General features: G+C 37.7%; 1 protein-coding gene across 1 annotated transcript in view; it reads right to left on the minus strand.

The window, feature by feature from the left end:
• Positions 1-16040, minus strand: part of agps (alkylglycerone phosphate synthase) — a 113183-nt gene that overhangs the window by 53811 nt on the left and 43332 nt on the right. The window contains exons 7-9 of the mRNA XM_033023868.1: positions 8876-8955; positions 4097-4177; positions 249-374 (exon numbers count right to left, since the gene is read on the minus strand). Of these exons, the coding sequence (XP_032879759.1) occupies positions 249-374; positions 4097-4177; positions 8876-8955 (287 nt within the window). The remainder of the gene's footprint in view (positions 1-248; positions 375-4096; positions 4178-8875; positions 8956-16040) is intronic.

The following is a 16040-nucleotide window of genomic DNA, read 5'->3' on the forward strand; positions in this document are numbered from 1 at the left end:
AGGCATGAATGACCTTTGCCATCAACTAACTTGAACATGTACCCCCATTCCATTCTCAAAATCTACTAATATTTAATCTAACCAACAATGAAGTATTACTACAGAATGTGTGTTAATTCAAACCAGCTGCCCACAATAATCAATGGTAAAACAAATGCAGATTTCACATAACACATCAAAAGAAAATTAAAACTTTAAAGTTCCAATTAATAATACTAAACACAACAATGTATTTACAGAACACTCACCAAATCTTCAATGTTACCATAGATGTTCTTTTTCATCCCTGAAGCCCTTGTAGCTACCCAGCCTCCAAGGCTGCTAAACTCCATTGAATCTGGTTCATGTCCAGTACAGTAACCGTATTCACTAAGCTTCAAAAATAAAATGGGGAAAATAGTTACTCCAAAGACCTTGTTCTACACAACAACAAAAAGATGAAATGAACATTTAAATTCATTGATTGGTTGATGTGTTATACTACAAACTCCATAGTGAACACTATTACTCTTAATTTTTTTCCATTATATAAAGGAATGAAAAGACCAGCAATAGAATAGTTGCTTAAAAATGGTCAACTTAAATGATTGTATATAGATTTTCCCATTTGTTTTTTCAACTGAAATTCAGTTTTCAAACCAAAAAAAGTGTTTAAAATTGATGGTAGACAAAAATGCTGGAGAAACTCAGCGGGTGAGGCAGCATCTATGGAGCGAAGGAAATAGGCGACGTTTCAGGTCGAGACCGTTCTTCAGACCAGATTCTTCAAAATTGATTATTTAATAGAGTTCGAACAACGATTAAATGACTACCCTTTCAAACTCAATAAAAACATGAACATTTCAACTTATTGATGCTCCCAAAATAACTACTCAACTTCTGGTAACTCATTAACTAGTTTGAATACTAAAAATTAAAGCTCAAAAACAAAACAATTCCCACTGCACAGTCATCATGGACCAGATCTTGGTACAAACAGCATCTCTCTACTTAATGCTCAGAGAATGAGGACTCAAGCAAAGGTGGAAGTCCCAAACAGCTGACCACTGCTCTTGGAAAAAACACATTCCTCACTACACAACTGAGTCCAACTGGAGACTTGCAATTAAGCCGATTCATTTCAACTGGAAGGAATGGTTATGTACAATTCCTTCTGTTAAAAAGACGTGATGGTGTTGATTTAAATATAATTAAAGGTTATCTAGCATTTAACAAACAAACTTCTAGCTGGGTCAGACAGAATTAGCCTTGTCCCCACTTTACATCCCACCAACCTCCACATTCAAAGAATCGCTTTCATCATTTCTGTCACTTTCAACTGGTTAATATAACCCTACCCTTTCAGAATTCCTAAAGGACCAATCTCTCCATGATAATAGTCTATCTTCACCAACCATAGATTATTGCCATGGCACTTTCCCAAGCAACCAGAGATTAAGCAACACCTGTCCGTACACCGCTTCCCTTCCTGCAATACGGGAACTAAACACTAATTTTAGGCATTGCATGTATTCTCATAATGCAATATTCTTGACATTGGAGAAACAAAATAGAGAGGATGATTGATTTGCAGAACATCTGTTCTGTCAGCATGGGAGACCCTGAGCTTCCAGCTTCCTATAATTTTAATTCTCCATCCCACACCCCCCCCCCCCTGACCCACCTTCACAACTACATTGTTCCAGCAATGCCCAAATATTTGTCATCCATTACAGTCATTGAATTTAATAATCTCAGGCAACCACTCTCCTTTCCTCAGATGATCCTGCATCTTTGCTCAGTTGATTTAATTTGCCTTTCTTATCTCTAACAACCAACTGCGATCTGCAGACATTCTCATTTCTCTCCACCCCTTCTCTGCAACTTAAAAACATGCTTATTTTCTCACGTATTCAGTTCTGACAACCTGAAACATCAATTGTGCTTCTGTCCCCATGGATGCTGTGGAGTGGTTCCAGCATTTTCTATTTCTGTAGCTGTTTGTTTTCAAGAGTTTGCATCATAATTTGTTTTTATAAATAGTAAAATGTGAATGAAATCATTTTTAAATATCTGTGAACTATGGATATTAAAATATTCAATGTGTTTGACAGCTGCTAAATCTGGGAAAAGGACTAAAACAACTTGAGGCCCTGTCCGTTGAAGCTCCAGGTCCAGGAATTTATCCATCAAGATACAACCAGACAGTTAGAACTGTTTTGAATTGAAGATCAATAACAGAATTGAACCTAAATTGCAGGTCTGAAAAGTCTATTTTCATGCAATTTTGGTTCTACTTTGATAACGATACTCAATCATGATGCTCAACTTTGTCGGATTTGACTCCAGTTAAACTGTCACATGGAAAGCAACTGCTTGAAATAGGATCAAATAAAATGTCAAAGAATGGTTTACTAACATGATAGCAGCATCACCAGATTCAGCTTTAGCAGATTACTGATCAATTTGTACTTGCTTTTTCAGCAGGTCTATACGATCAATCTTTAGTCATGTTTGTACATGTGTACAAACATTTTTTCCCCCCAAAGTCCATGAATTTTTGCAAAAGCCAAAGGAATATTTTCCAAGCAAATCTGAGTATATAATAAATAGACACTGAAGTTTTAAATAAATGATGCTTTGCTATTTTACTAGGGCAGCACGGTGACGCAGCGGTAGAGTTGCTGCCTTACAGCGCTTGGAGACCCAGGTTCGACCCTGACTACGCGTGCTGTCTGAACGGAGTTTGTACGTCCTCCCCGTGACCGCGTGGGTTTTCTCAGAGATCTGAGGTTTCCTCCCACACTCCAAAGATGTACAGGGTATGTAGGTTAATTGGCTTGGTGTACGCGTAAAATTGGCCCTAGTGTGTGTAGGATAGTGTTAGCGTGCGGGGATCACCGCGCTGTATCTCTAAACTAAACTATTATAAATTAAAAGATGGGTAAATACCCTTTACTATGACAAGTTAGGAGTTAATTGAAAGACATCTTCAGTTGCAAGAATTAAGGCAATGGCAAAAAATATCCAAATGCTCTTCAGTCCCACATGCTACCACAATCCTTAATTAGGATATCTAAACTAAACTTAAGTAACTTCATACTCTTAACGGGGGGAAATAATCTAAGATTCTAATTTTAAAACAATGTGGTGCATCAAAGAAATAAACAGTCAGACTTTGAAGTTTTGTTCTATTGAAAACAAAATCACGGATTTCATTTCTACAATTATAATTGAGGATATGTTATATTTGCTGTTTTGTTTTATTTCATTTAGTTTTAATTTGTGCTCTGTAAATTGCAAAGCGATTAAAAATACTCCTGCTTTAATTAACTCTGACAATTTTGTAAGTAGAGTTTAAGTTTTAGGATATGCCTGCAGTATTGAGAAATAGGCCTTTGGATTGTAGGGTAGGAGAGAAGCCATGCAGGACGGTTTTCATGCTGACATTGGAAATACATGAAAGACACTCGTTGCATGGCACAGGGTTGATCACTGGTTTAGTGTACCGTGTCCTCCCAGAGTTCACTATGCTCGACCGTTCAACTGTAGCCACAACTCGAACAAGTAGTTCGTTGGATTGAAAGTCAATGTGTATTCTACTACAAAGACACTTGGTGGCAGTGTTCATCAGTCTATCAGAAAAGGTCAAAACACAAACAGAGACACAAGAGACTGTAGATGCTAGAATCTGGAGCAAACTAGCTTTCTGCTGGTGGAACTCAGTGGGTTGAGCAGCATCTGTGGGAGGAAAGGAATGGTTGACATTTCAGGTCGAAACCCTCCGCCATTCCAACCCGTTAAGTTCCACCAGCAGATCTTGCATCTGAAAGGTCCCGATTGAAAACATCACCTATCCATGTGCCTGACTCGACGAGTTACTCCAGCACTTTGTCCGTTTCTCCCTTCCAGCAGATTATTTGCTGAACAATAAGCAAATCTTTGTCCACAAGATTAAGCTAAACATCCAAATGGAATTGTTTTACTAAAAATTGCTCTCCCACTTGCTGTACAAATAAAAACACAATACCCACCTGGTGTGAGCATGGCTACATTTGGTTAGTTTCATGAGGTCCAAACATGCATAGATTTACCTGTATAATAATAGTATTCTTACCTGTCTTTCAAGATCTTGCCCAGTAATGCCAGCCTCCACATGAGCTGTGAGGTTCTTATCATCAATCCACATTATTCGATTCTGTTATTTGGTGAAAAAAGTTAATTAAATCAATTTCAGCCTTTTGCAACTTATAAACTTTGCATTAATGTGACACAAGGTTTTTTTTATTTCAACAATATGCAACAAAAATTCCCACTGACCCGCACGCAGGACAATGATTGCACAGCATATTGCCATATTCCAAAGTTAAAATTATTCATCAATAAGCCTCGGTCGGCCAGATGGATTACCAAGATTATTGATCTTTGTGCAGGTGGGGAATAAAACAAGCTTTTTATTTTCCCCGATGGGGATCAACCCAAATCATCCCCATCCATATTCTCCTAAGATGTTGCCTGACCCTCTGAGTTACTCCAGTACTTTGTGTCTTTATTTTCCGCATCAGGCTTCTACTTCCACAAGGGGGCAGCAGCGAGATCAAAGAACAGCTTAATAACTTTGACAGGGAGGAGAAGCACGTAACTGATTGATATCTATGTCTAAAATCAGATATCTACCCATACTAACATTTCAGAGCACAACACTTCCTTTCTGGCCAGGATTAAGGTGCTTTCAGATTTTTCCAGTGAAGGTACAACTGCAGACCTTAAAAAGCACCTTTAGTTCAAACATGATTACAAAAATTGTTGCGAGCAAAGGTAATAACAAGTGGATTCATGCCAAACAGCACTTAATATCTGAGCAGCAAAAATAGATTACCATTGGTAGATGTTCATTGTAACTCCAACAAGCACCACCAAAGTGACGTAATAAAATAAGTTTATTCAAGAAGTGGTATGATATTGTGCAGTATCTGCAGTGCCCTCCATAATGTTTGGGACAAAGGTCCATCATTTATTTATTTGCCTCTGTACTACAAAATTTGAGATTTGTAATAGAAAAAAAAAATAACGTGGTGAAAGTGCACATTGTCAGATTTTAATAAAGGCCATTTTTACACATTTTGAGTTCACCATATAGGAATTAAAGCAGTGTTTATACATAGTCTGAAGAAGGGTTTTGGCCCGAAACGTTGCCTATTTCCTTCGCTCTACAGATGCTGCCGCACCCGCTGAGTTACTCCAGCAATTTTGTCTACGTTCGATTTTCCAGCATCTGCAGTTCCTTCTTGAACATTTATACATAGTCCCCCCCATTTCAGGGCACCATAATGTTTGGGACACAGCAATATCACATAAATGAAAGTAGCCATGTTTAGTATTTTATTGCATATCTTTTGCATGCAATGACTGCTTCAAGTCTGCGATTCATGGACATCGCCAGTTGCTGGGTGTCTTCTCTGGTGGTGCTCTGCCAGGCCTGTATTGCCGCCATCTTTAGCTTATGCTTGTCTTGGGGGCTAATCCCCTTCAGTTTTTTCTTCAGCATATAAAAAGCATGTTCAATTGGGTTCTGATTGGGTGATTAAGAATTTACCATTTTTTAGCTTTGAAAAACTCCTTTGTTGCTTTAGCAGTATGTTTGGGATCATTGTCTTGCTGTAGAATGAATAGCGGGCCAATGAGTTTTGAGGCATTTGTTTGAACTTGAGCAGATAGGATGTGTCTATACACTTCAGAATTCATTAATCTACTACCATCAGCAGTTGTATCATCAATGAAGATAAGTGAGCCAGTACCTTCAGCAGCCATACATGCCCAGGCCATAACACCCCCACCACCGTGTTTCACAGATGAGGTGGTATGCTTTGGATCTTGGGCAGTTCCTTCTCTCCTCCATACTTTGCTCTTGCCATCACTCTGATACAAGTTAATCTTCGTCTCATCTGTCCACAAGACCATTTTCTAGAACTGGTTGCTCTTTTAAATACTTCTTGGCAAACTGTAACCTGACCATCATATTTTTGCGGCTAACCAGTGGTTGCATCTTGCAGTGTAGCCTCTGTATTTCTGTTCACAAAGTCTTCTGGTGACAGTGGTTATTGACAAATCCATACCCGACTCCTGAAAAGTGTTTCTTGACTGTAGGACAGGTGTTTGGGGATTTTTCTTAATTATAGAGAGAATTATTCTGTCATCAGCTGTGCAGGTCTTCTTTGTCCTGCCAGTCCCTTTGCGATTAGTAAGCTCACCAGTGCTCTCTTTCTCCTTAATGATGTTCCAAACAGTTGACTTTAGTAAGCCTAGGTTTGGTTGATGTCTCCAACATTTTTATTCTTGTTTCTCAGTCTCATAATGGCTTCTTTGACTTTCATTGGCACAACGACGACAACAATGTATAAACACTGCTGTAATTTCTACATGGTGAAACCAAAATGTATAAAAATGGCCTTTATTAAAATCTGACAACGTGCACTTTAACCACATGTGATTTCTTCTATTACAAATCTCAAATTGTGGAGTACAGAGGCAATTAAATAAATGATGGGTCTTAGCCCCAAACATTATGGAGGGCACTGCATAAATCTACAATTTATTGCATTCTGACCTTCTGGAAAAATGGCCACTCTTTTGTAGGATAATCACTCCATAACCATCAAAAATGGCAAACTTGAATTATTGATTATTGTGTAATCGATAACTATTATTGTGCATTAATCAAAAGTATAAATTAACTATCTAAATTCCCCAATCGGGCACATGTGGCTCCTGTATTTGTTGATGTTATGGGACAGAGCACACAAGGGAAAGAGGAGGTAGATGAAAAAGGATGAAATAATGAAGGATCATTCCACTATTATATTTTGAAATATATAAAATTGAGACTGAAAGGGAACATTGCTCTGCTTAAACTTTTGTAATACTGAAAAGATTATTGGAAATTATGGAAAAACAGAAAAAGATATGATTACATAAACAAGATCAGGTTAAAAACATATCCTTCTGATTAGTACCTAGAGGTTTTATGAATGCTAAAAGTTACACTGAACAGTCACAAGGAGTGGACGAGAGACTGCTGGTAACCTTAAAGTGCATGCCATTCTGTAAAGCATTCAATAATTGTGGCTGAGATACTCAGCGAATATAGAATTTCCCAAAATTGTTGAACAATTTGCACTATTGCAAAAGTGAATGGAAGGGCTCTGGGGAGCGTTGAAGAGCAAAGTGATCTAAGAGCGCAGATACACAGTTCCTTGAAAATGGCATCACAGGTAAATAGGGTAGTTAAGGCGGCTTTCATCAGTCAAAGTTGGCCTTCATCAGTCAAGACAACTGATGTACAGGATTTACAGCTATACATACGAACTGTTCGGTTTTGCTCACCCTGTTATAGGAAAGATGTTGTTAAGCTGGAACTCGTGCAGAGTAGATGTACAAAGATGTTGCTTGGACTCGAGGGCCTGATCTATAGGGAGAGGTTGAATGGGCTGGGACTATTTCTTGGAGCGCAACAGGAGGGATGATCCTACAGGGGTGCATAAGATCTTGAGAGGAATAGAGGGTAAATGCAGTATTTTACCTAGAGTAGGGGAATCAAGAACCAGTGGACATAGTTTAAGGTGAGGGGAAAAAGTGGAGAGGGGGGCATATGGAATGAGCTGACAGAGGAGGTAGTTGAGGCAGGCACTATCACATTTAAAAAACATTTGGACTAGTACATGGATTGGATAGGGTTAGAAGAATATGGGCCAAATGCAGGCAGGTGGGACAAGTGTAGATGGGGCATGTTAGTTGGTGTGGGCATGTTGGGCCGAAAGATCCGAGTCCATGCTGTGTGATTCTATGACTCTAAAATATCAATGGAAACTGCCTTGTCATTGAGCGGACAAAAAGTCAGGAAATAAGCAAATATTAATCTACTCTAACTTTATATTGGAAAACAATTGAAGAACTTTTGTGGAGATTTTTTTTGGATTTTAATTTTAAATCTCACACGTTAGCTATTGTATGTGCACTTGCAGATATATTTTAAGTTGCTTAGTTAACTTTGGAACCTGTTCACCAAACCATATCATTTCCTTGATTTTTTCCCCCCCCCAAGGACAAATTATTGGCTAGAATGCAAACGTGACAAGCATAGGGACGAATTTTGTAGACATCTCAAAGAATGTCAGAAAAACATGTTCAACCATCATAACCTATATAATCTCTCAATCTAGTCAAGGAGGTTTTATCATCGTAGATGATGAAGAACAAAAAATCATTTGGACTCTGCTTTTGAATTCTATACATAGTTGGTATTAATTTGGTACAAGAATAATGGTTGCGTAAACAGATAGTATGTCTTGTTTCATCGAATAAACCTCAGTGCTTACATTTTTTTCAGCATATAAATCAAATCTGTTCAAATACAATATGCTTGAATTTATGGGATGTATCCTATAAGCAAGGGACCGCACACAAATCAATTATTTGAACTATATGCACATATAAGGACAATAAACATATTACAATCAATTTTGTGCCAATTGTTGGCGAGGATGCACGGAAAACTAACAAAAACTGATGATTTTATGAGCTATATATTTTAAGAATAGTGTCATCCTTAAAGCAACTAAAACAACAAAACCAATAAATGAATCCCAGAAATATACTGAAGAACCAACAACCTACAAAAGCTATTATGGAGGTCAAGGTTATTAATCCATCTGTAATACCTGCAATTACCAAATTGAATACAAGGTAGGATCTCAGCTGTATGTGGAAGGTACAAACATCCTAATGGATGCTTTATTTAAAATAAGCATGATGGAGTGTTGGAGTTGGAATTGTTTAAATTAAATTTCTTCACTTTTATTACCATCAGGAGTCTTTGCCCGAAAACATTATTACATACCATCTGTGAAGTATCCAATGAAATTATAGTTCGTTTTTCATCTGTGGGACACACCAGAGCATCGGAAACGCTTGTCCCTCCTGCAAGTAAAGGAAATTAAATGACTTATTTTATAGTGGTTTTACTTTTTCTTTGCTTTACAAACACTTAACATTGATGGTCTCCAGACAACTCAGCGCAGATGTGCTCAGCAGGACACAGACTTCCATTTACACATTGATAATATTAGGGAAGTGTTGACAGAACTACAAGTTTGAATTACTCCTGATATACGCAGAGTATTGGTGCAATTCAACATTTAATAAAATACACTACTGAAAAAACAGATGTCCTGCAATGTATGCAGATAACACTATATTCAAGTGGCATCAAACCATCTGTAACACTTAATTCCCAGGCTAATATTTCAACTAAATATATTCAAACTACTTGACCACACAGAACTAGTTTCTCCATGACAATTCAGACCACATCACAGCAATAAGTATTATGAAAGCAAGAGGGTGCATCAGACACTTATCTGCTTTCCCAGAGGCGAAATTATCCTGAAGTGACAGAAGGCCTAATAGCAAAATGGAATTCAACTCATTTTAAAGAGGAATTATTTTCGGTCTTCTCCATAGAAATGTACAAGCTACTGATCAACATACAAAACATCCAATTACCACTCTGAAAAGCTGGTTAATGCTATGCCCTATTAAAACATATAATTCTGGCTCTATCCTTAAATAGCAAGTTTCTTTCCACAGCTTTGGGAATGCTTAAGCCACCTGGAACTTAACTTTGCATTGTATACATAAACAGTGTGCAGATTCCAACGCAGGTGAAGTGAAAGTGTATGATATGTTAATTTGCATTTCAAGCATAATAATATCCTCAACAGCATACATTTAAGTCAGCTCCAGTAGCACAAAAACATAGTTTGAAGATAGGTCCCAATTAAAAATGTCACCTAACCATGTTCTCCAGAGATACTGCCTGACCCGCTGAGTTACATCAGCACTTGGTGTCATTTTGTTTTACAAGACAGTATAGTGCATGCTCAAATTTTTTGTTCACATTTTAATTACACCTGCTTTATTGTGTTTTGGCTTGGGAAAAAGTTAAAAATTGCTGAAATATCTATAAATTATCTTAAAAACATCTTATTTCTTTGTATGCATTTAATTTTGGGCTTTTGTCCAGTAATTAACTAGAGTCCTTACAGCAAGCAATTTATGTTTTTGGTCAGTGTGTTATTTACTTCCAGATGAAGAACATAACAATATGATAAATCTCTACATGACAAAAACATCAGAAAAATGGTACTGGAGTACAAAGTTTGATGTTGGTTGTTCCAAAACTCCATCTTTGCTGTGGAATTAAGTATTTAGCCACCTCTACTGTCAAGCTACCCAAGCAAATGATCATCTTCTGTAAATTTATACTTTAAAAAAAGTTTAATTAAACAGGAACAATACCAATCAGAAAAAGGTTGTATGTGCCTCAGAAAAATTCTTAAAAGATGTTAGCATTGGAGTTTTCATATCAAACAAGTTGAAAATGGAGAAAAATTAAAGCAAACCCTCACTGGAACCAATTTTCAAAACCATTTGGTGATTCATGGGCATGAAACATACTTGTACACGGTTAGGCCAACAATAACCATTTGCAAACTACAAAAATCAACAATGTACACAGACAAACTTTGAACAGTTAATTAAAAACAGATTGCAGAGCACACAGGAAGCAGACTGGTTAGTTCAGTATCCAGCAGAGAGACAAGAAACAGACAAGTGTCAGGTCTGAATACATTTGAAGTTAGCATTTTTATTTGTGCCTTTAATAAAAAGAGTAAATCATGGATGTAAGTTTGCTCCTTTCAGCTCCAAGAGGTTCAATTTCCTCATTAGGAGACAACGACATTTTTGCTTAAAAACCATTTTACAGCTTGATGACGTGGCAGCCTATAATCTATATTAGCTCTTGGCAATTCAATCGAGACAATAACACAGTAAAACTCAATATTGTCCCATCTTGTCTCTGCAATAGTGCAATCCATGTTTGTGTCTGGAATTTAAAAAAATGGTTAGTTTAATCTTGTCTAACACCATTCTAGTTGGTCTAGTTGGATAATTGTGCATAGATCAGAGACTGAACACAAGAGTTTTTCTGCGTGCCAGCTTTCATCAGCGGTGGTGCCCTGGTCTTGGAGTCAAAGATTGTTGGGTCGAAAATAAATGTTGCAGTGCACAAAATAAATCAGACTTTCAATAATCATGACTGCGAAGCTCACTTGTTCTTGCTTTCACATTATCAACGATGCAAAACTCCCATTACTTGGACTTGTTATCGGAGCAGGAATGACAGACATGGTCATAAATTCCACCATATCTGACCATCCAACTTAAGCAATAAGGTGGCCAAAACTTTAGGGAAGTAGCATAATCAAACAATTAAGTAGATCTTTTAAATTAAAATCTAGATTTACTAATTTATAAATACGTACAAAACATTTACTGTTACAATCTAAAGTTGAGAAATTCATATTATCATTAATTTATTAATCTAACATAGTCTAATAGAAAACATTTGCAGTCATCTCATGCAGTTGCAACACAATACAAACCAGCAGATCTTTGGTATACTGCAACTGAAATATTATCAAATTTATTGAGCATCAAATTGAAATATATTTTCCCAGACAGCAAAGCAAGTAGCACAGGGCACATCTTTACCAAACTTTTGCAACATTTTAAAGTACAAAAACTGAAAATTATAAATACAATTGATATAACCAAAATAAAAAATAAAATTGATTTTACTTCAAAACTTTTATCTGAAATTAAAATCATACTTAGACCAGATTCATAACTGGTTGGCATACAACAAAAGCTTTTTACTGTATGTGACAATAAACTAAATTAATGAATGTTCATTTTTGCACTTATTTTTGTAGCAATGCTAGTCTGTAAAAGCCTCTTCAAAGGCATCTCATACCTACTATAATCCTCAATGCTTTCTTTTAAGTTTACAGTAATTTAGAAATAGGTAAGCAATGTACACCAATAACACTAAATAAATAGACGAATCTGATTTTTATTAATGCCAAATTTAAAGCAACCAGAAACCAAATAACTGAATGCATAAGTTTGAATGGGAATGCAAGGACTGGTGACGCAAAATAACTGCAGATGGTGGGGATCTGAGAAATGCTGAACAAATTTTCCCATCTGAGGAACTTTGGCTCGGGCTATTGAAGTGGAGTCAGCACTTTAGGCATGATAACCATCAGGAAAGGAGAGCATGATCTAAATTGTTTAAATCTGGAGACATTTATATTTTGGTTAGAAGAGAAAAAAAAGCTAGATAAACGCAGCAAGACAACAGCATTGTGGAAAGAGAAACCATCAAGGTTTGGAGTTTTTCTCTTTCAACAAAGGCTGCTCAACACTGAGTTTATCCCACATATTTTGTTTTCTTTTCAGTTTTGCAGTTTAAAAAAAATCATATATTTAGATTAGCCTGGATATAGAAAGTGGCCTGGAAAAGATAGATATGACTGCAGGTCAGGCAGGTACTTTGGTGGATCAGTATAACAAGGGGATGGATGCTTTAGTTCAGAGATACAGCGTGGAAATAGGCCCTTTGGCCCACCAAATCCGCGCCGACCAGCGATCCCCACATTAACACTATCCTACACACACACACACACACTAGGGACAATGTTTACATTTACCAAGCATATTAACCGACATACCTGTACGTCTTTGGAGTGTGGGAGGAAACCGAAGATCTCGGGAAAAACCCAAGCATGTCATGGGGAGAACGTACAAACTCCATACAGATAGCACACGTAGTCGGGATCAAACCCGGATCTCTGGCGCTGCAAGGCAACAACTCTACCGCTTGGGCACCGTGCCGCCCAACTTGTTAATCTTAACACTGGTAGACAATATAAAATTTATGATTCATATCTGAGCCTGCATGGATTAGTGTCCATCCACCTTATTATACTGATCCCAACAATGGATGGACACTAATCCATGCAGGCTCAGATATGAATCATAAACTTTATATTGCCTACCAGTGTTAAGATTAAAGATATAATTTCTGCAATGGAATAAAATGAGAGTAGCAAAATCCAATTGTCATGGTGCACTTAGAATCAACAACATATGAAGAAGCAAATTGAGGTTCTGTTAAGAAGGATCAGAGTTTAACTTGATAAACAGAACCACCAAAAATAACAACCTCAAATAATTACCCAAGCCACACACAGTGACAGGGTCAAACAGATCTGAGACTCTGTGCATGCCTGAAAGAGCAGCATGAGGAAAGCTACTGCAATTCAGTAAGTTTAGTCGCAAATGTTGGGCAACTGTTCTACAGGGATAGTAACATTTGAAATGGCCAAGAACAATGGCCTGATAAATCAAATTGCTGGGGCTGTGAGCAAAGATTCAAATTAAATAGTGGGAGTTTCTGAAGAGATCATGAGTTAAGTTTGATGATTACGAAACAGTACAGAAGAGGAAATTTAAAAGATAGATCAATCAATCAATCAGTTTTATTCATCACATACACAATAAAGTGCAGTGAAATGAACATTCCAGCAGCGGTACTATCAAAAAAGAACACACAATACACAATAAAATTAAACACAAACATCCACCACAGCATTCTTCACTCTGGTGGAAGACACAAAGTACAGTCAGTCTTCCTCCATTGTTCCCCTGTGGTCGAGGCCATAAACCTCCGCATTCGCCGCTGCGGGCGGCCGGATGTACAAGTCCACGCCGCGCCCGTGGCTAGAAGCTCCGTAGACCGTGGCATCAGGATGTTATCGGCCACGGGCCGGCGATCAGAGCTCTTCTCTGGCGGGCTAACAAGGGCTCCCAGGCTCCGGACGCTGCGCCCACGGCTAGAAGCTCCGCAGACCACGGCTTAAGGATGTTATAAGCCGCGGGCCAACGATCGGAGCACTCTCCTCTGGTGACCCTGACAAGGGTTCACCCGCTTCGCGATAAGTCCACGCTGAAGGAGGCAACCGAAAGCAGTTCACCCTTTACACCTCCACCCCACACACAAGACACACCAAGAGACATTAAAACACACATTTGGATACACTAAAAAAAAGCAACAAAAAGAGTAGAAATGACAAACACGCTGCTGGCAGGGCAGCAGACTCGCATTGCCCCCCCACCAACCTTGATTGACAAGATGTGGTACTTTAGGCAATAACGGAGGCGGCAAGGGAATCATTTCAAAGATGTCCTTAAAAATGCAACATTCTGATCAGGAATTCCTTGACCTAGGACGGCTCAAACTTACAACCCACCCACCAGTCTTGTGGAGGAGGAAGTATACCGATCTCATATTAGCCTCAGCATATACCTCAGAATTGTATTGAAAGTGTTTCTCACCACAAAGAATGCCTTACAGATAAGCAGAAATTAATTGCAAAAAATGGTCAATAGTGGGAAATTGACAGAATACCCAAGGGTAAATGCAACTATGGTAACTAAATGAACAATTCTCCTCAGACTGATGAATCAGGAGGCAGAAGTAGAGGCAAATAGGTTAAAACACAGGGTAGAGACATGGATGTCTGGCAACAAAACCTAGAATCAGTATTTCAAGGTACAATGTTTCAGGCAGGGAGAATGGAAAGAGAAGGATTTGTGGGAGCAGGGGGGGGGGGGGGTCTCTGCAAAAGAATGACACGAGAAAATAAGTGAGAACAAATCTGAGCCATTAGCAGGAAGTAAAAATCAGTTTGTGCAGTAATGGGAAAATATGGGGCAGAAAAGATCGATGGGTGCAGTCTATATGTCATATAATGAATCAACACAGTTAGATGATATATTAGTTTAAAATAATGGGGCTTGTGATAAAGATAATGCAATAATTGTTTGCCTGGGCACATCCACAAATGAAGGAAATCTTCAGTAAAAGTACATGCAATACTATTTGGGTCATTTCAGATCTTGTCATTTATAATGCAACAAGATTAATTAGTAATCACATAGTAAAGGATCCTCTTGAGAGCAGTGATCATAACACAAAATAATTTTACGTGAGTTTGACGGTGACAAACCTCAAGTCTAAAACAAGTCTTCAACTAAAAGGCAATTATATACGTATGAAGGGCAAATTGGCTAAAGTTGTTTTGGAAGTTAGATTAATTAGATGGTAAATTAGTAAATGCAAGCATTTCATGTATTCTCAAGGAGTGCGTTCAATGAGAATAAAGTCCATGGGAAGATAATTCATATGAGTAACCAAATAGTTAAGGATATAATACAAAACCAAAATACTGCAAATGCTGGAAATCCAAATTAAACAGAAAATAAAAAAAATATACTGGGAATTTACAGGAGGCCAAACAGTTTCGTAGGGAACAAACAGAATTAACATTTCAGACCAATGATTTTCGTCATGTTCTGAGTAGATCAAAGGATCAGGAGATTTTTTTCCCCTTAATATTTTGGTTAAAAATTAAAAAAAGAGTAAAATGAAAAAAATGTCCATTTATACGGTTGATCAAATAACTTTCTGTCGCATGATGGATAATAGCAACCAGCTTTAATCGCACTGTTTACCACATTCTTGGCATATTAATAATTACCACACCCGTGCTTTTTAAACAATGTTAGCTGCACATGTTGCAAACTTTTAATAAGTAAATGTATAATACTAATTGTCAACTGATTACAAAGTTCTTGCCGTCCTCCGCATCATACTACACGCCGTATTGGGTCCAAGTTGATCTAAAATTAAAATAAGTGGGATATAAAATTGAGAACACCTACAAAGAAATGTAGGGTCAAGGCAAAATGAGGCCAGGTGGAGTATGATGTGTGGAAAAGTGAAGTTATCCACTTTGAAGGAAAAATACTTACATTTTCTATGATTTAGACATCTCACAACATTCATAACAAAGAAAACTAGTAGGTCCATCGCGTCTGTGGCAGCCTAAACCTATTTTCTAGCATAAGGTCTGTCACTCTGCAGGTCACTACTCACATGATACTTAGACGATTCGAAATGTGGAGCTTCTGCCTCCACCACTCTATCAAGCAGCTGAGTCTCAAACCTTACCACCTTGTCTGAGAATAATAACCTTTACTTATTTCCCCACTATTCTTCTCTTAACTCAATTTTGACAAATCAATGGATAACA

Source organism: Amblyraja radiata, chromosome 7 (genome assembly GCF_010909765.2).
Source record: "Amblyraja radiata isolate CabotCenter1 chromosome 7, sAmbRad1.1.pri, whole genome shotgun sequence".
Classification (NCBI taxonomy): domain Eukaryota; kingdom Metazoa; phylum Chordata; class Chondrichthyes; order Rajiformes; family Rajidae; genus Amblyraja; species Amblyraja radiata.